The sequence below is a fragment of the Grus americana genome, chromosome 19 (genome assembly GCF_028858705.1).
Source record: "Grus americana isolate bGruAme1 chromosome 19, bGruAme1.mat, whole genome shotgun sequence".
NCBI lineage: Eukaryota > Metazoa > Chordata > Aves > Gruiformes > Gruidae > Grus > Grus americana.
The window spans coordinates 5,241,146-5,265,527 of NC_072870.1; the positions used below are offsets into that span (position 1 = coordinate 5,241,146).

General features: G+C 37.3%; 1 protein-coding gene across 1 annotated transcript; it reads right to left on the minus strand.

The window, feature by feature from the left end:
* Positions 1-168: 168 nt before the first annotated feature.
* FOXN1 (forkhead box N1) lies at positions 169-21,481 on the minus strand. The gene is made up of 8 exons (XM_054847714.1): positions 21,362-21,481; positions 19,079-19,582; positions 16,763-16,873; positions 10,751-10,878; positions 9,839-9,935; positions 3,558-3,765; positions 2,506-3,033; positions 169-437 (listed from the first exon to the last, which is right to left on the minus strand). The coding sequence occupies exons 1-8, from the start codon at positions 21,479-21,481 to the stop codon at positions 169-171; spliced, it is 1,965 nt and encodes a 654-aa protein (XP_054703689.1).
* Positions 21,482-24,382: the final 2,901 nt, after the last annotated feature.

Consider the following 24,382-nt stretch of genomic DNA (forward strand, 5'->3'; position numbering starts at 1 on the left):
GTCTGTAGAAAATTATAGTAAAGCTACATATCCTGCGGGTGACTTCTGGAAAAAGATTATTCTTATTCCGATGGACACAGTTTCAGCTGAGATAAATCAGATCGGTAAGCATGTGTGATGGTTAGGACTGTATTTAGACAAAATAATAACAACAGCTTGGTGCGTGGTTCACATTAGTGCTATAGGTTTGGATCCAGGATTACTTAGGTAGGCAGGAGACACTGTATCCAATTCCATAAAGGCAGAGTAAAGAGTAGTGAGCTGTAGGTCGGGTAGGTTGCTGTGTGGTGGTCCGTTTTGGATGGTGCTGTTGCTGCTGCTGCTGTTCTCCATCTGGCAGTGAGAAGGGAAACACTGGGAAGACGTTGGGGATGATGAAATGAGAACTAGGGGATCCACAGCCAGGCTGTCATCTTTCAGCTCCTCCCAAAGATTTCCTGTAACAAAACAAAATGGATTGATTTAACTTTCTTTATACATGCTTTTTGAAACATTGTTTTACGGGAGAAGTTGGTAATTATGCAGTTGTGTATGCTGTATGTGTATGTACCCTTAATCACTTGTGATTGAGAAAGGAAAAAGATTGTTTAGATAGTTATTATTTGTCTGTCTCCACAAAAAATTATATCTGGGAGAAAGCAGCATTAATTTAAGAAAATTATTTCAATTTATAATTGGCAAGATTCTGTGGTAAAAGTATCCTTATGAAGCGTAAATTCTTTTTGCAAAAACCCACTAATTTTGAAAAGGAAATTGCCTCTGTTATCTTTATAAGATATGGAAGAGCTAATGGCGCTTTACAGGACAAATCTGCAAATAATACTACTTTACAACTGGACTTCTTGTAGTCTTATGGTGTAGCATTATCTGAATTGCAGAGTAAATTACTGGATATGTGATGGACCTGACAAATCAAAAGATCTGAAATGTTAATTTTTTTCTAACTTGTACCAAAAAGTTTCTCATCTTTGTGTTGAACATGCATATCACAGTGAAAGCATTAAATAAGTTACTGCAGGAGGGCTGTATTTTTCATATTCATTATTGATGGTTTCTTCAGGAGGGTTGGTGGCAGGGAGACTGTTGCTCCAAGCTATACCCACCACCTGCAGACTATCAAATGGGATAATACTTAGCCCTTTTGCTAGAAGTAGTTTGATTTCTTTTATTTATTTATTTTTTAATATGTGTTTGTGTATAATGATTTTGCTCCCATGTGTGCAGGCCTTGTCTTAAGTTCTAGGACCTCTAATTTGAGATTTGATAATTTTATAAAAAGTAATAAGCTTACCTAAGGTTAAATAATTTAAGGGAAAGGGCAAGAACAGAGGGAAGTTGGAGTTGTACTGTATTGGTGAAGCACATGGAATATTCACCGTACAAATAAGCATGCTCCAGATGAACTGAGTAAATGGAAAGAGGTTCAGAGAAATGAGTGGAATGTGAGATCCGGCTGCCTGAAAGAGGAAGAAGCTGAAGATTCAAAAAACTATTGTTAATCTTAGTAAAGTGATCTGGGCATGGCAGGATTGCGGAGTATTTGTGTCAGTACAATGGCAAGGCAATTGCATTCGCTGAGTCATGTAGGTTATTAAGACTGTGGTTTTTTGCTCTGTCTCTGAAGTTGCTTTGTGTACCACTTTTTGCCTGTGCAGGAAGGCAATTCTTCCATGTTATTTGGTGCAGCAAGAGCTTTATCATTTGGAACCCACAGGTTTTATTTTGTATGTATACATATATATATATACACACACACATATAAACTTGGCATATTTTATTATTATTTTTGCATGGAAAGCTATGTTCTTGGTTTAAAATCCTGTCCATTGAAGATGATTCAATTATTTAATATCAAGAACTTTACTGTCAGCATTACATGACTTAAGTATTTAAGAACACACCTCAGGAAATATAATTGTTCAGGGCATAGATCACATGAATGCCTGTTAAACTTGTGAAGGAGTAATAGCACTCTTTTGAGCAAAGATATGGAAGGGGTTTGAATAAATATTGATAAATAAAAATGTGAACATGTTAATTCAATCAAAAGGATTTCTCTTTGCGCTCCTCACATAACAATTGTCTTGATATGCACCAAATAATTGAGCATGAGTATTTTTCAGTGGAAAATAGGTCTGAATTTAAAAAATACATTCTAAATACTATATTGCAGTATTTAGTATTAGCAGTTGTGGTCAAGAATAAGCAGGTGTTTTGGTGTGGGTTGTTGGTTTTTTTTTTTCTGGATGTAAATCTGTAGCTTTCTTGGAAAACTTTCTAAAGATAGAATGCAAAATAACGTAGGCTACTAAGCTGAGCTTTGTAGTAGTGGCAAGGGCAGGTAGTTAAAAAAGAAGGACAAAAATCATGTCTTCATTCTGCTAGCAGTTTACTTTAATGCAGGATACCTTTGAAAATGGAAGGGAAAACCCCCCACTATTTATGCAGGGTTGGGATGTGATGTAATAAGCCTGACTAAAAAATAGAAATACCTTAGATACCTACCTTGGAGATCAAAATCAGTCAGGGATGGATTAAGAGCATCGATATCATTGCTGAGATCTCCTTCCTGCATGAGCGTGTCCTGCATTGTCCTGGCTGTAGAGTGCTCTGTCAGCATCTTCACACCACAGATGGGGGGGGTCTGAGCCGGCAGTGGAGAATCCTGGGTGATGCTGGGCTGAGTTCTGAGTTCACTTTGAGCCTCCCCAGAAGGAAACAGGGTCTGAGGGTCAGGTGGCTGTTGCATTAATGTGCTTGAGATTTGAGGAAAACCCTGTGGTGATGAATAGCACGCAGTTTGCTGCCCCCCGAGTAAATTTGGTAACGGGTTCTTGACATGTAGAGCTCCTGATGCGTGGATACTATGTAATGGCTGTGGTATACCGGAGGAAAGAGAGGGCTCGCATAAGGAATGGGATTGGACTGCCATCTGTCTGGAAAGGGATGCACTTGCAACACCAGTCGGACTGCAGGACATGGTTGAAGATCTGAGCTTTTCACTTTTGTCGCCTATCAGTGTGTCAAGTTCTTCTACAAAACAAGAAAAAAGTCCATGACTGATTGGTTTCTAACAGAGCTTTAATCTTCCTAGCTTGCAGCTAGAATTTTAGTGTTCCTCAGGAAACGAGTGGAATGGTCTAGACCATATAAGAACCCCAAAAGCCTGACATGATTTTTCTAAATTATCATTGCCAAGTGAGTATGTAATAAATTGCATTTTTGTCTTTAAAGGTTGGATACTTATCAGTTAATTTCAAATTTTAGTCTGTAGTACTTAGTGTTGGTTTCATCTTAAATTTTAGTGAGATGTCAAGAGAGAATGTTTTCTTGGTGGAGCTTCTCTGTGCCTGTTTGGAAGTACTCCTGCAAAACCAGGAGTTTAATTCTGCTTTTAAAAATTTTTTAATGATTTTTCCAATTGCTTTATAACCAGGAAAAATTCTTAAATGCTTTCCTAAATCATGTATAAATTCTCTTATACAGCTTGGTGCCTATTGCAAAGAAAAGTTCTGGGCACCACTGATTGAGAACTAATACACTAACATATTACTGACCTGGCTTTGCCATACTCTTCCTTACAGCAACTGGGTCTTTCCTCTTCCATTTCTGAAGCTCCTCCTGCATCTTATCAATTTTGGCTGGATTCAGAGCCCACAAACAGCCTTTCCGAGATGAATTGCCTGACTTGTTTTCAACTTTCTCAAAGCATTTGTTCAAAGATAAGTTGTGGCGTACAGAATTCTTCCAACCATCTGGAGCTGTCTGGAAAAACAAATCCAATCTAAGAATGGAACTTCAAGGCAAAAAAAATTCCAAATTATTTCCCTGTTTTGACTGATGAGACTATAAGAAAAGCTGTTTAGATTATACTTTCTACAATACGAAACATGTATTTTAGAAGGAAGCCACAAAAATGTTACGGTCCTGTTGTGCGGGAAGAGAGGAATCAGATAAAATAGTAACTGATCTCCCAAGCAAGAATGTTGGTCTTGTCAGAGCAGTTGCTGGATTTGTAAGAGTGAATTTGCAAATCACAAGAAGTGTGTAAAGAATTATATTCTAGAACTGTGAACTAACAGGAAATCTATCTTCTTAAGCTATTTTGGAACACCTAGAAAAAATTCAAACACTTAGTTGAAGGACTACGTGCTACTTGGACTCAAATTAAGTGTCCAGGCAGACTTCAAAAGAGTTTTAGCATGCTACCGTAGGTGTAACTTTGTGTGCTAGCCAATTACATAACCAAATGGCTTAATCACAAGCTCTGCGGATGAGATACAGGTTTCTACATCTGATCACTGCATCTTTTTGCTTTGCATTTATTTTTAACACAGTAGTAGAAACTGGAAGGTTCCTTGAACAATTCATATAAGGTTCATTAAAATGATTCTTCTATTTTAATTTAGGCAGTTTCTGATCAATGAGGGAACCAAAATTCCCTCCTTTCCCTGAGGACAGTTTTGCATTCAACTGCAAGAACGGAAAGAAAAGAAAACCTAGTGCAAAAAAATCTTTCCTCTGTTTATACAATTTAATTTTTACAATCTTTTTCTCCCCCGGCCCAATTGTCGGAAATGAATATTGCTGTAAGAGATGAAGAGGGGAAATACCCAGCAAAAAAGTCTTGCTCAGATTCTGATGGGAAATGCCTGTGTGCTTGCTAATCTGAAATACTGATCTTGAAGAAATGGCACTGTATCCTTTTATTGCATAGAAGTTTTTCTGGTGTTTGTTTATTTGATTTCACTCACTTCTGCTTACTTAGTCATGCAGCCTGAAGATACTGCCTATCACATCAAGGCTTTGGAAATTAGTATGTTTGTTCATATCAGGAGATTCCTGTAGTAAATTCCCAATGTGTCACTTCCTTGCTTTTCTTTTGGTAGGTACTGTACAATGCTATTTGTTGCATGTCTGAGGAGAGCTGTCTTAGCTCATCGCCACTGCACTATAATCTTAAAAAAAAAAAAGGGGGGGGGGGAGGGTGGGAGCAGGAAAAATGACTTGCTACATAATGGTAGGAATCAATGTGAGAAACCCAACTTCATTGTAATAGATGGCAACTGCTGGTCTGCTAGTCCAGCTAGACTTCCTCTGTCATTGTAAGACCAGTTTAAAAAAATGTAGCTTTACCTGCATCGGTCAGATGATATTCTTTCCAAAAGGTCTGCATTTGCAGAGATGAGAGAGGAAATCTCAAGTGAGAAAGACTTTAGAGCTCATTGGATTACAAAGAATGATCTTCAGTACTAGTGTATGTGAGGTGCTTTTTTTTTTTTTTTTTTTTTTTTTTTAAAGAAAACCAATTTTGGATACTTTTTCTTGTTTCCAAAAAATCCTCATCTGTATGTCATAAGAATTAAAAGAAATTAAACAACTCTGAAAGGTGAGTGAAGTCTATGTGCCTCTATTGATTCATATTCATGGATGAAAAATATTTGTCATCATAATTGTTTATATCAACACAGAAAATTATTGAGCAGACAGCACAAGAAATAAATATGTTTTTCCATAACCCAAAATTTCCCTTTTATGCCATTGTTTTGTTTCTGTTCTTATGCTTTGTTAATAAGGATCCTTGTCTCATAGAAAACCAGCTTTTTGGTAGTTTCTCTAATTGTTGCCTAGTGTAACAGATTTCCTCTAAGATCATCTTTTATAAATAGACTTGTGTCCATTTTTGCTTTCACATGATACACTATGAATTTTTTAACATACTTGGACAGAAACTGTATTTTTGTCAGGAATGTAAAATCTCTTCTTTCCTAGCTTGTTGTGAAGGACTATCTTGTGGGTTAAGGCATTAATAGCTGAACTCAAGAATTTGAGAGTCAAATTTAATACTTGCTTTCTTCATTTAAAAAAATGAATTAGTGTGGAAGTTAAATACATGTTATTTACTAAAGAAGAAATTATTTTTCCCTTCATAGCAGCACAGTTTCTACCCTTTTGGCCCACCTGATGTCAGCATTTCACTGTTCTGTTAGCCAGTCCCATAGGTGAGACAACCTGCATTTCTATTTGAAGTAAACAAAACAGACCAAAGCAAGAAAAACCCCTTTAAAACTTTTTCTGCCATAGGGTAATACTAAAAATGATGAATCAGTTTTTCGCCCTTGCAGATGATATTAAAGTTGCTTTCTGGCAGTTCCAAAAGTAAATAAAACTGTTCCTCCTAGGTAAGATGTGTACTTAGCTACTGAATAAGCTGACCTGAAAGAATATTCATGTTTCTTGCCCTGCGCATGAGGCCTCATATACACTGTCTGTATCTAGACAGGATAATTAGTGTTTCTGCTAAGCACCAGAGAAGATGGGAGTGGCGTGTGTTTCTCAGAGGTTTTCAGAATGTGTGGGGGTGTAAACTATGAGATAGTTTTAGAAACGTAAGAGCAAAAAGTACATGGATTTATTCTGGAGACTGCTGCCAAGAGTTGAACAGGTTCTTGCATTAAACTTGGTATTGCTGAGCAGCGAAAAATAGTCATTTACCAAAGGAGGCCCTGAAGGAATGTTCTGGCAGTGTGTTCGTGTTACAACTCTGTCACCAGATTTTTAAGTTAACATTTGATCGTCTGTTAATGAACTGAGCTTTGGCTACCGAAGTTGCTCTCGTGTAGTTGGAATCTCCTTGCTATGGCTCATTTCTGCCGTTGCTGCATTCAGTGTAGCGTGGACGAAGCTGTGTGGAATTGGATGCTGCAAGAGAATACTTGCTGCTCTAAGTTCCATCAGACCACAGACCTTTCTAACCTCTTGGACCACTGGCAGTAACTCCAATTAACAAGATTAAAGCTTTCTGTTAGACTCACTAATCACTACAAAGAAAAAAAAAGGATGACAAGCAAAAAATATTATTGTACAGACCCATTGATCCTGACCGCCTCTTGAAGTTTAAAGAGTTCAGTGATCTTGCAAAACCCTTTCTCTTTAAATCTAGGTCTCAAGAGAAGGGAGAGGTACATCAAAGAGTAATTCAACTTTAGCTGCGTAGATGTTTTTTTTAGGACGTAGGAGTTGGATTGCTCTGTTTCAACTAGAAATGAGATTGTTGCATCATAGAAACTAAATTTGCTGTGGCAGCGAATACGAGTTAATTTGACTAGGCTTGTATCATCTAATGTCTCCCAGCAAGATTCTGTGTACACTTGTACTCTGTTTCTAACTTAAATTGCTTCCCCTCCTCCTGTTGTATCCTGCTATTTAGTGAGTTCTAGTAGCAACAACAACAAAATGTTCTTTGCTGATTCTTATATTACTTTATCTTGCTGAAGACTCTCCAAAAAAGGGATGATGGAGGATATTAGCTTTTGCCGTGTATTGATAATTCCGTGGGCTGCTGTAAAGACCAGAGGTAGACAGGGCTTAGTGCCCATAAGCATAATTGCTTGCTTATTTTAGGGATGTTTGGGATGGAACTATTCAATCACTTGACAGTATTTCTAAGTAAAATGCAAAAATAAAGCTGTCACAAAATAGTGAATGTTTCAGCAGTACCCCTGCACTGTTCTTTCCCTATAATGCATATGACAGCAGTAACCTCATTCTCCTCAATTTTTAAATGAATGCAGAAAAAGACATGAGGATCTGGGGGGGGAGGGGAACCCAAAACGAAACCACCAAAAAACCCCCACCCAAACCAAACCCCAAAATCAACCCCAAACCAATCCACCACCAAAACCCACTCCCTGTGGAGCAGGCAAGTTTTGGTAAAAAAGGGAAAAGTTTAGATTAGGTATAAAAGAGTTATTTAAAGCTGTAGTAGAAATGTACCTACTGTACAGATGAGCATAGGTATACACACATCTGGATGTATACACCCAGACAGACATATGAACACACACCTATCTATACAAGTTTACACACCAAATATTGCAATATGTACAATACACAATATTTACATGCAATATATAGTTGAGGAAAGGACGTATATTTCCCTAATGTTTCTGCTGTGTCAGAATAACTAACTTCAGGACCAGGAAGGTGACAAACACCTGGCGGAGCCACAGTGTTGTGTCAGGAGTTCTGTGCGTGTTGGCAGCAGCAGCATTTAGTGTGCAAGCTGCTGATTGTTGTAAGAGAAAGGAGAATTAATTTCAGTTTGGTCTGATGAATAAACGTGGATGTGCCTGTAAAACTTATTTTTAATATTCCCACCTCTCTGCTTGAAACTTATGTTATTTCTCTAGAAGACAGTAAGCAGATAAGAATGTGTTACTTTGCTGTAGATCACAGGATTTGTGCATTATGCTCAGGAGCATCGTTCTGCAAAATATCAATTTCAAGATGTTGTGGACCAGGACCTTTTTCACAATCCTCAAACTATTTTCCTTTGGATTATTAATATTTCTTGCAACCAGTGGTAAATGCATGGAAAATAGAGTTAATGTTCTGTTAGAGACAAAATACAAATCTTGAAATTTCTTCTAGTTTTGCAAATGAAAAAAAAATTACAGCTACTATGGTCTTGTCATGTGCCATTCTACCCTTCTTCCTTTCCCTGTGCAGATTATTGTCATTACTTAATTTCACGTGTGTTTAGCCTAAAAATCAGTTGTGTCCCTGTGACTTAACAAAGTTAGAGAACTTCAGATTTGAGTGCACTATGACGAGTCATGTTGTGATGGGATACTTCTTGAATTGTGATGGTAGGTTTCTTTATTTTCTTCTCCCTTCTCTTGCTTGTAAGAAATAATAGAGTAGCTAGGGCTTCCTTTGGGAGGAAATCTGGGAATACAGAGGTGTAATGGATCCTAACAGTTCTGCCTTCATGGTAATGTGTATTTTTCTTTGATTACTGACATGTTCAAATTTTTTTTTGAGGGGGGAGGGAGCATTATTTACCCTCAGTTAGTGTCCAAAACCATTGCAAAATTGTATCAGAACATTTATTTTTAGTTATTCTTAGTGTTCTTTCCTTAATATGAATATTTGAATTGCCTTTCTGTAGCTGCTTTAAATTTGGTTTAATTGCTGCATGTTTATTTGCAATAAGAAACAGGACAGACTCATGTTGCTTTGTTTTAATTTTTGGGCCTTGCTAACAGTTGCAGGTCACTTGATGTGGACTTTTAGTGAGATGTTTTTGAAGAATCAGCAATAATAAAGCTCTCTGTTGAGCATCAGTTGACGATTCTATTATACCTCTTTTTAAAATCTTAACTGTAATCCTGCTCTTGGATCATGTGCTGACTAATCTCTTTCCACTTGCATTCCAAGTGCAAGAAACCATTCTCTTATAGCATGGATTTAAATTTCAAAAGCATCTGCTGCAAACCATACACCCTTACCTTCACCAACATTACTGTGTAATTATGAGCTTAATACCATTTATCACATATTATACTTTTCTTTGTAGAGTGCATGCAAGTGATGAAGTTGCCCAAGACGGATATCCCAGCTCCGGAACAGAGCAAGATAACCTTGAACCTCTGCTTCCACGTGAGTCTGGAGGTGCTATTGATGGCAGAGGAAGCCACAAGACCAGTTCTGCCTGTATTTGAGATCTCAGAGGAAGGAATGGATGTTTCTTAAAAATATTTATCCTTTTAATGAGTTTTTAGTGAGGAATGGCCGCTGTTATCTGCACAAACTCAAAGTAGGAACAGTTCTTAGTATCTTTTTGTGTTTAATGTTACCACATATCATGTTCACATTTGTGCCTAGGCCTAAAATGCTGAGTAGTTTGTGATCATGAAGATATATAGCATGTAATTGATTTCATATTAATCTACTAAGAAATTATCCCTTTTCATAGGTTGAATCCCCTCCCTGACTCCCTCTGCTGCCAGGTAAGCTTAGAGAGAAATTTTACCCCGCTTCCTGTGGAACTCACCTTAAAGTAAGGAAAGTGTTCCGTCATGAAATTGTAAATCTCGCTGACTGGCAAACTCCCTGTCTTGCTGTTTTTGAGTGCCATGAAGATCAGGATGCTTTAGGGAGAGAAAGAGAAGTATTTTAGCCTGTTCTGCTTAACTCCTCAGAATCAGCAAAAAAGACTATTTTTCACAGTGCGTGTAATTACTCTGGCTTTCACTGTCATAGCATGAATACTGATGATGCTTAAACTTTCCACTCAGTTGTTCATAAGCAATCTCCTTACGCTGCTTAACTTCTAGAGGTAATTCTCAAAGTGTGTATAGAAGGTCCAACCTGGGTTTAAAATAAAGTAATAGAAAGTGAAATCAAGACCACAGCCTTCAAATCCTGCTAGTGTGTATTTATGTAAGGTTGGGTTTGAATGCTTAAAGTGATAAAGGCCACAAAAAGAATATCAAACTGGCAGTGACAGAAGGTATAATTAAAATTTAATTGTCTGATCTACTTCGTTAGACTGCTATTTGGGGGCTAAACCTGTGTAGTGAGTGGCATATCTGATATGTTTTCTAGGCATTTCCTTGCCCTAGTAACTGGAGGAAAACATTAGTTTTAACACAAGGCCTGGAAAAGACAACTAAGCGTGATTAGTCTTGTGCTGATGAAATTTGCAACACCTCAGATTTTGTATTAGAGAAACATCTAGCTTTTGTGGGGGTGTTCAAGACTGTTCACATGCTTTACAATATTTCATTTCCCTCTGCCTTGGCCCCAGAGTCTGGAATGTCTTGTGATTCATACAAACAGGACAGAGCACACTGGGAACAAGACAAATAAGAGTAAGCATGTTATTGCAAATTATGCTGGAAATAGGCCATGGGTAAACAATGTATTTCCTGTAACATTAGGACTTGAAAAAATATTTTATTACCTGTAGGAGTAGATGGGTTTGGGAAATAGAGGCTGCTGGGATTCTTGACTGCTTTGAGGAGCAATTCTTTGGTAAGGGTAGTGTGAAGAAGTAATGTAAGTCACAGGATAGCTGCCTCCTGAGGGATACTGATGATACAATAAAAGAGATGTTACTTGGTTTAGCAATAAGCTCTCAGAAATATTTCTTAGTAACAGTATTAAACTATTTAGTTCTGAGGATATTGCCCTCTGCCTACATTTAGTAGCTGTTAGGCCAAGTCAGACCTAAAGTCTTTCTAGCATGGTGTTGGAAAACATTAATATTACTAGTTAATGTTTAAGTAGTAGAAGAAACAGGGCATGTATGAGGAGGGACTCACTGATATGTTGGCTGTTACCAGATCCTGTTGCAGTGTGTTCCAAATTGAAGTATGTAAAAAAAAAAAAAAAAAAAGTAAAAAAAAAAAAGTACTTTCTTTTATTATTGCCTGCTATGCTAGAATCCTTGTGAAAAATGGGAGTTAACTGTACCCTATTAATTGTCTCCAGATAGTTCATAACTTTGTAGACCTAAAACGTATCTCCCTTCAGCAATCTCTTTTGCAGTTAAAGTACCTTAGCCTGCTCAGCCTCTCCTGAACAACTATGCAGACAAGTAAATTAATGGTGTAATTTTAATTATACAAGTATATTAAAAAACCCCCAAGAACAGAATAAAGTACTTCAAACCATGTGCACCATAGAAAAATAAGCCTAGTAAGTAAAGCCACTAAAAATACAGGAAGAAACAGGGAAGTTTTGACTGAGCCTTGTTCGATTTTGTATGTTATTTTGTTTGTTTGTTTTGTTTTTAGGTGGAGAGGGATACAACAAGGCAAAAATTCAAAGTGTATAAAATCTATTCCCAAGAGAATAGCATCCCAAAGCATCCGTTCAATTTGCTGTTACCAGGCAAGGCAGTAAAAAACCCAAACAACAACAAAATCTTTAGTGGATGGCATCAGAATATAAATAAAGTGAATGTATTATTATAGAATAAATTACTAATGTCATTCCAGAGGTCAGGAGAGTGGCATACAAGACATTTCTCATAGGTGGTTTTCATATTGCCTGACTTGTGCTGAAGCTGTGAGGCTCTGTCAGTTCCCTCATAGTCAATGACAAGAAACAGGCTTCTCCAAGAGGCTGGGAGTTTGTGCTGTTAACCACCACCTCAAGTAGCTTCTTTCCTCCTCCCCCCCCCCCCCCCCCCCCCCCCCCATTTTCTATATCAGGAAGCTAAAAAGAATAGCAAGGACACCTAAAATCAGATAGCATTTCTGCTACCCTCCCTCCATCCCTAGGGACAAGCAGCAGAATGCTACCTGAGACTGAAATGCTAAGCTCTCTCTTGAAGAGTTCTCTAAGCCTGTCCATAAAGAAATGGCTGGCCTGTCATGTGATCACTGTGATAGAAATATGCCAATGCAAAGAAATAGGTGAAAGAGGAGAGATAATGCATATAGATAGCCTCAGTTGCATCAGAGATTCTGTAGGTTTGCTCTCATTTTTTTAATGCAGCAGTTAGTCACATATTTCTCTTTTTCAAATTACAGTTTAAACCTGCTGGCAAGCACCTTTCAGGAACAAAGAAACACTACCCTGCTAAGGTAAGATACCATCAATTGGCTCTCTGTGAGGCAAAGGCTCCCTCTGAACTCAGAGCTCACTGAAAGGAGTTTCTGCCTCTTACAGATTAATCTTTCCAGATGCCAGGGCTAGGGCATGACCAAAATTAGGAGTCATGTCATAGGCTATTAAAAAATCTACTTGCATGCCTTCCCTAGTACTCAAAGGTTGCTGAGCCCTGTTTTAGTGTTTTACTGCTTAGCTCAAGAAGTCCTGTGTCACGAAGTTTTTATGGTTCCTCTGAAAGATTATAATGTAGCTTTCGAGACTTGTTGGGAAAACTTATTTGGTAATTAGTTTATATGTCTCCTTAGTTTCTTACTGTCATTCCTATTTTCAGACCAATAGCTTCTGTTGCTCTTGGTCTTTGTCCCCTTAAAATGCCTGTGAGAGGTTATCATGTGTTTGCAAAATGTTTATAGTTTATTTATTTATTCTGGGTTCTGAATAATTTATTTCAGTTTCTCAGTGATTTTATTGTTTTTCCTTGAGTTTTTGCCTGTTTGCTTTTATTTTTCTAACATTGAACTGCCTGAAATGGAATGTGGAAAAACATACTGATACTCTAATTTCTTTGCTACAGTAAGCAGGCTGAAAGAAATGAGATGTACATAATCATATCCTGCCTTGTTAAACTAAATACTGGGCAAAACTGCAATTTTGAGCAACTGTGAACTAAATTTCTTGTGCAGTTCTGTGCCGCCTGCTTTGTTGCATTGTGTGTAGGTTTTTCACCGGAGTAGAAAATTGGGCAATTCATAGAATAATTTTGATTTAATTTGTTTTAGTGGCTCTTTGAAAGGGAAGATGGGACTGGTTGCGATGTCATCACCAAAGGCAAGATCTGGGTGTTTTAAGGATTATTTCTGTTTTATTGGTTTCATTACTTATTTTTGAGGGAACAGGCTGGGGAATGGTCTGGTATGACAGGCTTGAGCTGGTTTTACAGTCGCACAACTGGCATGAAAGGTGTCCGTGTTTTATGGTGGGTGGGTAAGTGACTTCAATAAGTGTCTGCTATTTCTTTCAGGTCAATAAGAAGTTATTTTTCTTATGAGTCATCATTTGTGCTGTGTCCAGCAAAGGGGAAGGTGAGGCCATTTTATCATTTGGACAAAATTAACAAAGGAGTTGCTCTCTCTCATCCCTCTAATGAAAAGTGAGACGTAGTTTGAACATCCTTCACTTCAGGCTAAAGGGCCCGTTCTCTTGAGTGTAACTTCCTAGTGATTTAAATTGCACTGTTCCATTCAAATTTGAAATGTAAAGTATTAATACTGGAACTGCTTCATGCAAAAGATGTTATTCCACCACTTCTCAGTCTTGTATCACATGTTCTTTCATTTCCCAGTATCTGATTATGGCACACAGACAGCAATTCTACCTGTTATGACTTTGGCTGCTTATACCTATTGTTTTTTTCCTCTGAGTAGTAGAACATGTTGCCATGCTTTTACTACAGTAACATTAAGAAGCACAAATATTGAAAAGTCTATACAGAAACCTGCTGCGTGTAAGAGATCTGTCACAGTGCCAGCCTGCAGGTGGATGGAAGGCTTTCCTCTTAGTACTTGTTGTATCTTGCCTAGCAGCTCCCAGAAGGTGTATTTCAGCTTTAATTTTGTAGGTTTTTTTGAATGTGGTTAATGCCAGTGGATAGTAATAATACTGGTATCAAATCGGCAGTGACAGGGAAAGGGTGCCTGCTTCAGAATGAATAAAGAAATTAAAATATTCAAATGAATTAACAAGCTAACTGGAGTTCCTGCTAAAGCAACACATAAAACTGACATTTATACTGGGTGTGAGATGTATGATGCTGTGGTACATCCACAACATCTCTACTGCAGTCCCAGTGGGGAACTAGTTTATATTTGCAGCAGAGCTTTTGTGGCAAGTTAGTCCTTCATCTGGGACTCTTTTCTTCTAAAATAACAATAATAAAATCAATCGATTTGTAAGTTAGGATGGTAGTGTAATATCACCCTTTAATTTTTATTTATTACCTTTTATCACTTCTATTGAGTTTTAGGCTAACAAGAAAAAACAAGTAAATTATGATGGTGTTAATAAGAACTTAAAAGATAGTTACCTTTTTGTCACATTATGGGGAGGGAGGGAGCCAGTTTCACTAAATTCTGGCTGGTGGAATACCAGAGCGATAGGTAAAGGAAAAAACCAGGATTGAGAATATTCTCTAGCCATATTTCCTGACTCAATGTAGGAGAGCTGCTTCTTTCTGTTATCTATGCCTTCTCATGTCTATTTAGCATCCATACACTTCTGAGGCTTTACAAAGCTACCCACTGAAGACAGTGGATACAAAAACCCCTTGATATTGAAAGTATTTGAACTTCTGTACTAGTGGGATGCCCTAAGCAAATTGGTCTGTCCTTGCATACCACCTAGTTGGAGAAGAACCTGTGCCCCCGAGTTCCTAAGCTGATTTAAATACAAAGTCCAGTTAGTGGTCAGGGGCTGGCCTCAGCTGAGGGAGCAGGAAGAGAAAGATGACAGTAATAGGAGCCTGATTTTAGAAGTTTACTTCATGCAAGTGTTGGTATTTGAAGGTGTTTATTGAGCTGCCTTGCAACACCATCCTGTTGATCATTTTAACTGTTCCAGCCACTACAAGTTCAGAAAGGCGGTAAAGTCCACTACTGATATATGGAATACTTTCATTCTTCCTTAGTAATGTTTTACAAAACTCTAACAAATGAAATTCCTAAAATGTCATCTGTGACAGATGATTTAATTTTATCAGTGATCATAAAATTCCAACATATGTCTATTCTTGTTCTTTATGGTCAGTCAGCACCTGTTTTCAGAAGTTACTTAAATTTCCTCTTAAAAAAGGATCATGCCAAAAATAACCTTTCTTTTTCCTCATGAGGGATTAAATCCTGATGATGAATGCTATGATTAGTATTTCAATGACTCAGACTAGTAACACCACATGAATTAACGATCCCAATGAAATATCATATGGTAACCTGTTTTTTGTATTCTTTGCACAGTTTTAAATCACTGCTCTGTTAGTCATGTTTTTTATACTTCTTGAGCAAGTTGAATGAGATGGTACAGTTGATTCCACAATATCAGTCATCAGTCACTGGGATCAAAGGAGTCGTAACTCAAGTGTGAGCTTTTATGTTTGAATACTTTATATATAATGAATTTCCTGTAAGTTTAATTTAATTCAGTTCTAATGGTTGGGAGTTTTAGTAGTTGTGCTATTTTTGAATGTGGATTTCTTCCTTTATATCTGAAAAATCCTCATTGCCTTAATTTCACCTTAAATAAGTTTCGGGCTTTTTTGTTTACTGTTTGTTTTAAATAGGGTGTTTCAAGCATATTTTAATCTCCTCAGACATCTTTCTTACTGAAAATTTTCAGTATATTGCAGATAACTGAGCATAAAAGAGGAAAATTCTGATGCATTGAACAGTACCACCATTTATATCTAAAGGAAATAATTTAAAGACGTTTCAGAGTCATGAAAATTACTCTCCATAATACACATTCTCCCTCTCTGCCAAGTTTTCAAAGCTTGGTACACCAAACTTGCTAACCTCTATAAATATGTACTAGGATCGCATGTAAGATTAAGGTATATATGTATGGTTTTACAAAGATGCTGTGTGTTTACTGCTTTGAAAATATGAACTGACTTGTATTCAAATGACATCTAAATACACTCAAGAAAAACAAGGTGTCAGTTACTCCTGTGCATTTTTAGTATTAATAATATATTACGGAAGAACAACCTTAATATTGTGCATTCTCATGCATCATCAGCATTATTGTCAATTATGCTTCAGCTGAATAATCTTTCACTGGGGATGATGTAACAGTCAAAAGATTGCAAAAGAGATGTGTGTGCTATCAAGCACAAGGGAGCATCATCTTGCTGTTAAAATTTTGCTTTAAAAGTGTTTTTCTATGTTTGATCTGAATTTTAAGTGTACAGTCACATATATTTAATTTTTTATTCTGAAGTTAAAGCACAGTTAATTCCCTGGGATTCTGAAATGCCAACAGTTATGTTAATAATTTATCTGGTTTCAAAGCCAATTTTTTTTAGCATAATGGTGAAAATATAAATAAGCAGTACCAAGATTCCTTTTTGACAAGTTTGGTGGTTTTTTTTCTTCTTTTTTTCTGAATGACAATTTTAAGATGCATTTAAATGTGGTTCTTTTAAGGTCTCATTGTCATAAACAAAATGATGTATACAAATACGGCCCCACAAACACAAATTTAGCAGATATTGTTTCATCTGTCTTTTTGTATTATTGCCATAACTACTATGCCATTATAGTGCTAGAAATCCAGGGGATTTTCGTCTCCATATCGTACTGACCTGATGGAAAGGATGTGAGGGGCAATACATCTGCTGCACTTGAGGCTGATAGCAATACAATCCAGGCTGCCCTTCCAGTGGGGATGTCCTGAGCTTGATGTCTGAATCCTGCTAGAAAGTATTTAAGGAAAGAGTTATTAGAGAAAACACCTCAATTTAAAATGGAGTGATTCTGTTAGCTGCTGTTCTGATTTGTCTTTCTTTATATTTACTACTTTTTTTGGACTTGATTCTGTCACAGTGTTACAGAGACTTTGTTTTATATACTAGGGGTACAAGAAGAAACATTGTTTCCTGCATTTATGTAATATGTAATTACTACTTTAAAAAAAGGCAATCCCAGTCCAAATTCCATGCAAAGAGCAATTCAGAAAATGTCAGTTTCTGTTTATCTCCTTTTCCCTACATACACAAACTGTATACTCCAGCTTTCATTCCTGAGTGTGCACATGTCTCTGTCTCTCTCTTTCATACTCCTTGATTTTTATCTTGCAGACTGTCAGTATCTCAGGCTGATGCTGGAATTTTGTCATTAGGTAGAGGGTGAGGTCTATAACGCACAGGAAAGCGGTGACAGAGAAGAACCAAACTAGGCTGACTACTGAATTTGAACAGGATATAAGAAATATAGTACGAATGTGATTTATTTCTGCAACTGTGGAAATAAACATAGAGAAGTTGAACAGGTCTTAATTTCTCATGGGTCTGCCCAGCTGCCTGTCCTGGATTCCACACAAGGCTTGATTCTCTTAAGGGCTCGGGCTCCTGGATGTTAAATGTTGCTGTCTTTTAGTTAGAACCCTGAGTGCACCGTACGTAACACTGGCCGCTTTAGAAGAGCGATTCAAACAAGCTGCATGCTAAGCAGAAAGCTAGATAGCGCTCTAGCTGGTAATAAACAGTGCAGGGAATGATGTGTCTTAAGCAGTGTCCTTATCCGTGTGGCTGGTGACTGACTCAGGTTCCTTCCTCCGCTTAACATCATGGCCAGGAACTCTCTTCTGAGAGCTGATGTCATAGACACATTATTTCAAGGAACTAGTAGCACTTACCCTTCTGTTTGAAAGCAAGGCCGTAATGACCATCTTTTAAGGTAATAGATTAGTGTAGGGGTACATATTAGACTTGATTTGATGTCCTGGCACCAAGCAAATGCCGCATCCAGTATTAATGTCCATGCTATTTTGGTGACCATAAGATGAAGTTTTCCAGAAATGTCAACTTGCCAGCAGCATGTAAGCTACTTAAGAGCTTTGAAGTTGCATGCTGACTGAACCAGTGGAGACACTAACAAGTACCCAGTCTTTTCCTGAGTAGTTACATGTACTTGGTAAAGGGTTCCTGCAGTGCTAGCTTTACATTCTCTATATCTTGCAGCCCAGGGACTTGGGAAGAAAATGGGAAAATGCTTATAGGTTTTGCATTAAACTCACCTGACCTAGATGAGTATTTATCCAGGAAATAAGAGATTTAGATCAATTTTCTCCTTAACCTGAATGGCTTCAATCCCCAAGTATGTACCCTGACAACATCCCGCCATTGTCTTAATCCAATTAAGATTTTTTTTTTTTTTTAACCCCTCTTTGTCTTGGTAATCCTCAAATTCTTTGCCTCACAGCAATTTAGAACCAGTGGTTAGGGCCCTCTCCTGGCAGATGTAGTCATTGTTTTTTGTCTGCACTAGATTATGAAGATATGCTTTACACTTTGGATCACAGCAGAGATACCTTGTGGAGATACTGGAGGGTAATTTATTTTGCTTTTCAGGGATCTCTGTTCTGCCCTAAATAACAGTTGCCTCTACCCAGTATGTGAATTAGCCCAGGTACCTTTACACTGCACATACCATAAACAGATCTTATATTTAATTTTAAGTAGTACTGATGTCTTAGAGTTTCTCTTTTATTTGCATCAGAAAAAATGCAGGTGAGCCAAGGTGTTGTAACAAATCTGATATACATGTCTTCATGCTTGAAAAATACTCGTTTGTGAACTTTTGTTCCTTGAAAATACTAGTTGATGACAACTACTGATATAAAACCTGTTGTCAGGAAGAATTTGGATACTTAGGATTCATGTGTCATGTCTAGTGGAAAATCATTGGTCCTTGTGCCCGTTTGAGGACTGTTTGTCAGTAGGGAAAGGCCATAAAATAGATAATTTTGATAAATATGGATGTCTATCCTGTGCTCTAGCCTGCAACTTGACAGGAGCTAAATGACCATGTAGTCACATTAAGAGATAAGAAAATAATTCCAAAAGTATAGTTTTGCCATTGAAAACAGGAAAAAAAAATTAGAAAAAAAAAATACTGACCATGACTTGTGAACTGTGATCTTGACCTGTGGTGCTGTATTGGAGGCTGTTACACCATGGTTGTTCTGTAGAGATGTTTGGAATGTGCGTAGGAAATGACTCTGACTCATCGGGACCTGTAGATCCTGGTAGACCCTCAAAACCATCGATGCTTCTAGCATTTTTGAAGGGTGAGCCTTCTGGTGGGAGGGCTTGATGTGCTTCCTGGAAGACATCTTCGCTGATCTGTCTCTTGTAAGGGTGAAAGGGGTTTCTGCTGCTCTTGAGGAACCTGTCATAATTTCCTACAGTACTTTCCTCGTAACTGTACCGTCTGAATTTTTCAGTACTGAAAGACGCTTTAAATTTGTTCTTGCCACAATGAATTCCTTGGCTTGTAGGGTACCTCCCATGAATTTGATCCTGGGCTGGAGAAGCAGGGCTGGGGCTGTGAGAAGACTCTGAACTCTTCCTTTCTGTCCTGCTGTCTGACTCATATGGTTGGCAGTTATAACTGGGATTATCCTGCAATGAATTATAGGCATTTATTTAGGATTAGTATGAGCAAATATTTTATTATTTTCCTTATTTACAAAAAAAAGTACATTAAACATATTATTGATGAAAAGTATAAAATTACTAGTCCTAGCCACCTTCATACAGAGAAGCCCTAAAAGATGTAAAGGGTTTTCTGGTTACTTGGTATCCAAACCTGTTTAAAAGTAAATTAATAAAAGCATTGAGAAGACTGAACTATCTTGGAAAAACAGGATGTCTTAGGTAACTATTGACTAGTTGGTCTGACAATTTCAGGGAAAAGATGATGTATGATCAAGCGATGAAAGATTAAATGACAGGAATACGATAAGCACAAGTCTTGTCATACACAAGTTTAGTCAAATAAGCTTGATCTCATTCTCTGATGGTGTTACAAGCTGCCAGATATGTTGCTAGTTACATCACTTCCTTTCATTAACATAGCCACACTCATGCTGTGAGACAGGTAGGCTCTAGGCAGACATTTTAACCTTCTTCCTGTCTCATCTCCTCCCTTCCCTTTTGCACTTTAGCAAAAAGAAAATAACAGCTACCAAAGTGCTCTTTAATCTAGAAGAGAAAGGCTTAACAAGAACTAGTGTCTGGATCCTGAAGCTGAACACATTCGGCTTAGAAATTATGCATATTTTCCCTGACATCAAGGATGAGTAACAACTTGGATGCCTTTTGAGAAGACATGCTTAAGTCAAGAGCAGGTTATTGTGTTCAGTGAAGGGGAAAAGAAAATGTTCTGTGTTACACAAAAAGTCAGACCAGATTATCAAGTGGTCTCTTTCCTCCTGCCTGCTCTAAATCCAAGTTAGTCTCACAGTATTTTGGGAGAACAGGCAAAGGAATATACACCTTCATGGAAGAACCAGATTTCAAGTAGTCCCAAAGGGAAGTTAGCATAAAAGCCAGTGCTTTCTGCAGAGTGGAGCATGGCACAGCTTTTTCATCCATTTGCACATGGGTCTGCGTGTCACAGCTGTTAATGTTTTGTTCTGTCAGATTCCTGCAGAAAGCAAATCTGACCTCACGAGGCTTCTGGCTTCTCACATGAACGTGAACTTGCTCAGTTTGTAACTTCTTAATTCTTACTTCCTCGCTCTCCTGTATAGTTCTAATACCTGTGTTAATGATATCTTTTATTACATAAGAATTAACACCCACCCCCACATTTAGTTATATAAAGCTGTATGAATGGCGGTGCTGTCAATTCTCCACCTGAAATTTTCATAATAAAAATATGGCAATGGTTATTTTGCTGTTGTTTGAAAAACACTATTCTCAGTTGCACTTTTGTTATGAAAGGTAAACATGGTGAATATGCAGGCCACAGGAAAGAGATCATTTTAGTCCAAAAAAAAAAAGTCTCAAAGAATTCTGAAGTGCTTCAAGGGTATCCTCTGCTGGCAGGGAGTAGACAAAAAGGTTCTGATGTCTGTCTGCTTTATTTATTTATTTATTTTAGAAACAGGATGAGAATTATTTTAAATGTAGCATTTTACTGGATTAGTAGCTAGATGTATTGCCTGTTTTCTTTTTAAAGATAGGATTTTTAAGCAATCGAATAGGAAATTTAGCATGGAGCTTAAGATTATTAGCTCAGAAGAGTAACTCAGTTTTCTACTCTTCAAGAATAAAACTTCCAATGTTTACTTTGTTACCAGTTAAATATGCTGAGATTTAGTACAGCAATTGCAGAATATTGTATCTGGACTTGTGCCTCTGAAGAATAGAACAGAACTGAGCCATCTTACTCACAGTTTGTTGAACTGGGGATACTGAATCCCCCTGTGTCTTCATGAGGTCTTGTTGGTCCCTTTCCAGAGAGTCCGAAGAAGAAAATTTAATATTAGATTGATCTTGGAGTAGTGAAACCATTACCAAATCCACGTCAGATAGAAATCCTGTTATGACAAAATCAAATTACAATAAATATTTTCTAAAACTTAAACTGCAAAAGAAACTATTTGTTACATGTAGATGACTAGACAGTGTTAGATATGCAGCTGGACAATAACCCATCCTGAAGAATTCCTCATATTCCTAATGCAGTTGAACTACTTTTTTTTTTTTTTTTAGCTCTTAAAGAAATGTTCTGTAAGTGCAATTACAATGAAGATGTGATACAGAGTTTATATGGATTTACCAGACACTTATTTTTCTAAAAATAAGTCATTGCTTTGTTTTGTTTACGTTCGTAAGTTAATGAAAATGTATTGCTTTGGGGTTATGCAAATTTAGCAATATTGCTTTATTGAGAGATTGTAATATAAATGCACCCCAATTGCTTTCAGTGGCACTATATAAAATGGGTTTTTTTTCTGTCATTACTTAGACTGATGGTTATGACAGACTTATATTTTTGCTTTTGCTTTTTTATTAGTACCAATCCCTTCAGCCTCTTTGTTCTGTTTTGCATGATTAAATGTATCTGAGATATGTAAATAACTTCATCATTCCATACCTATTTTTGTTAGTTGTCTCTCCTCTCAAGTTCCCAATCTTTGATCTTTGGATATATGAGACATATCTGATGGTGTTCTTCGGATTAAGAGGACTAAATATAATCTTCTAGTATTTTGTTTTCTACCATTTTTTTTCGCAGTCCTTGTTCACTGTAACCATACAGTAAAACTACAAAAGAAGAACTTGCATCCTCTTCTTAATGTCATGCACATAACGCTGCACCAAGTGTGTACCTATGTAAAGATGTTTTGTGTTTATAGTTTAGATTTCAGGTGTACAAGTAGGGGAAAAAAAGCCACTTCAAGAGTTAATTTGCAAGGTCTTTGCCACGTGTTTAAATGGCTGTTAGGTAAATAACTAAGGGGTTTATTAGGTTTGGTTAACAAAGATGTATCACCTAAAAATGTGGAAAACCTTTTTTGCCCTTATAGTTCAAAGAGAAATTTATATTTATGAGGAGTAAGACTGCATTGCCTGAGGGGATAAAGCACAATGGGGCTTGGAAATCAAGTATGAGACCTATAGTAGTATATCAGGAAAAATTGATGTTAGATAAAGTTCAGAAATGTCTTAGGCACAGACTCTTCTCCCAGTAGCTTAACTGGAGGCTGATGAGGAGATACACTTCTAACTGACGCTCAGCTTGAAAGAAGCAGGTGGGAAGACTGACAGCTAGGAAATATATGCGTGTGTATATTTGTAAGTGTTCCACACTAGCTGCCCTCTTAGCGCTGGTTTCCCACTTCAGGTTATACAAAACTGCATCTGACCTCTCTTTTATATTGCAATTTTTCAACCCAGCTGCCTAATTTGTGGTCTTAAGCATTAGAATTTTATTAAAAGCTTTTGTACAGTTACAATTCTTGCCTAATGACTTTCACATTGCAAGAGACATTTGACAAATGGTCACGAATAAAGAAAAAGGGGCTTGATTTCAAGAAAATCAGATTAATGAAAATAAGAAAATAGGTAAGTCAAAAAGCTCTGACTGCAGAGTATACTAATGCCTGAAGCTTTTCTGTTCTTATTATGTTTACCATTAGGATCCGTGACAGAAGCAGATAAAAAGCAGCATTATCTAAAGAGTGAATTCAACAGGTCAGAAAGGGCCGGCTCTGCTTACTGAAGGCAATCAGACTTCCTTTCTGAAAACAGAGTGAATAGATCATGGTTATTTGGACAGTCAATAAAAAAGGTCTAGGAAAACCAAATTATTATTGTGCCTCCTCTCCACAACTTTTGCCAGGTTCTGTTTATTAATTTCATTTTGCTGTCTCATGGAGGCTGGTAGGAAAGGAGGAGTCTTACTGCCACTTTAATATTATAAAAATTCTCCCCTGCATAGTGGAAGTGTTTTACTGAATATTAAATGAGAAGCAGCCTTGTACTAGAACAATATCAAGCTGATAATCTGCATTCACTGGTGGTTATTTAATGCCTTTGTCGAGAATCCATTTCAGAGGGATCTCCCATATGGGGAAAAATCCCAAGCCTACAGTCACAGTCCTGTTTTCAGGTTTCACATTAAGATCGGCACCATTCTTCAGCAGCTCAGTAATAACTGCCTCTCCAATTTATCCTTATCCTGGAAATGACATGCTGTGGATAAGTCTTACTGTGAGAAAAAAAAACCTCTGGCCATGTCTTTTGGCTTTCTCATTTTTTCTTGGAGTTCAAGCTTCTCACTCTAAAAGCCATTTGCAATTTTACTTCACTGATATGTATCACAGCAGGCTATGCATACAGATAAGTAGAAACTGCCAAATTAACATACTGAAAAGTCTTTGCTGTTACTGTTCTTCAAATCTTTTTTTTGTTGTTTTTAAAATGCACCTTAGAGACACTGACTTTATTTTGTAGAAAGAATATATAACAAAACCCCAAACCACTTTGCATTGTTAATATAGATTTTAGCAAAGAGAAATCAGACCGCTTACTGACAAATCTTTGAGAGAGAAGAAATTACAGTCAGTGGAGGTTGTCAATAATCAGGATTACAATAAATCATTTACAATAAACTGTTCCTGGGAGACAGGGAGCTTAAGGAAATTGTGGTTTGCCTAGATGTAGGACGTGTTAAAGAAAACAATGATGCTTTGATTTGGAAAAAGGTATCTGATTATCCCAGATGTAGCTGGAACCATTCCTTCCCAGCCCATGTCACTTTTACTTTTGTAAATGTTGCGTGACAATCCTAGGCTCCTATGATAAGATAACTATCTTTAAAAAAAGAAAATAGTGAGAAACTGTAACCTCAGCTGAGTGTTTGGATAAGCAAGGTAGCAGCAGCTGATCTATTAGCTCTGCATGACT

Bases quoted from the DNA above. Each gene is read 5' to 3' on its own strand.
- FOXN1 (XM_054847714.1), bottom strand. From the start codon at position 21,481: ATGGTTTCACTACTCCAAGATCAATCTAATATTAAATTTTCTTCTTCG. The intron at 9,936-10,750 runs GTAATAAAATAT...CTCTCCCTAAAG, and splicing joins AAACCCATCTACTCCTACAG to CATCCTGATCTTCATGGCAC. The intron at 3,766-9,838 runs GTGAGTTCCACA...TTGTTTTTCCAG, and splicing joins AACACTTTCCTTACTTTAAG to ACAGCTCCAGATGGTTGGAA.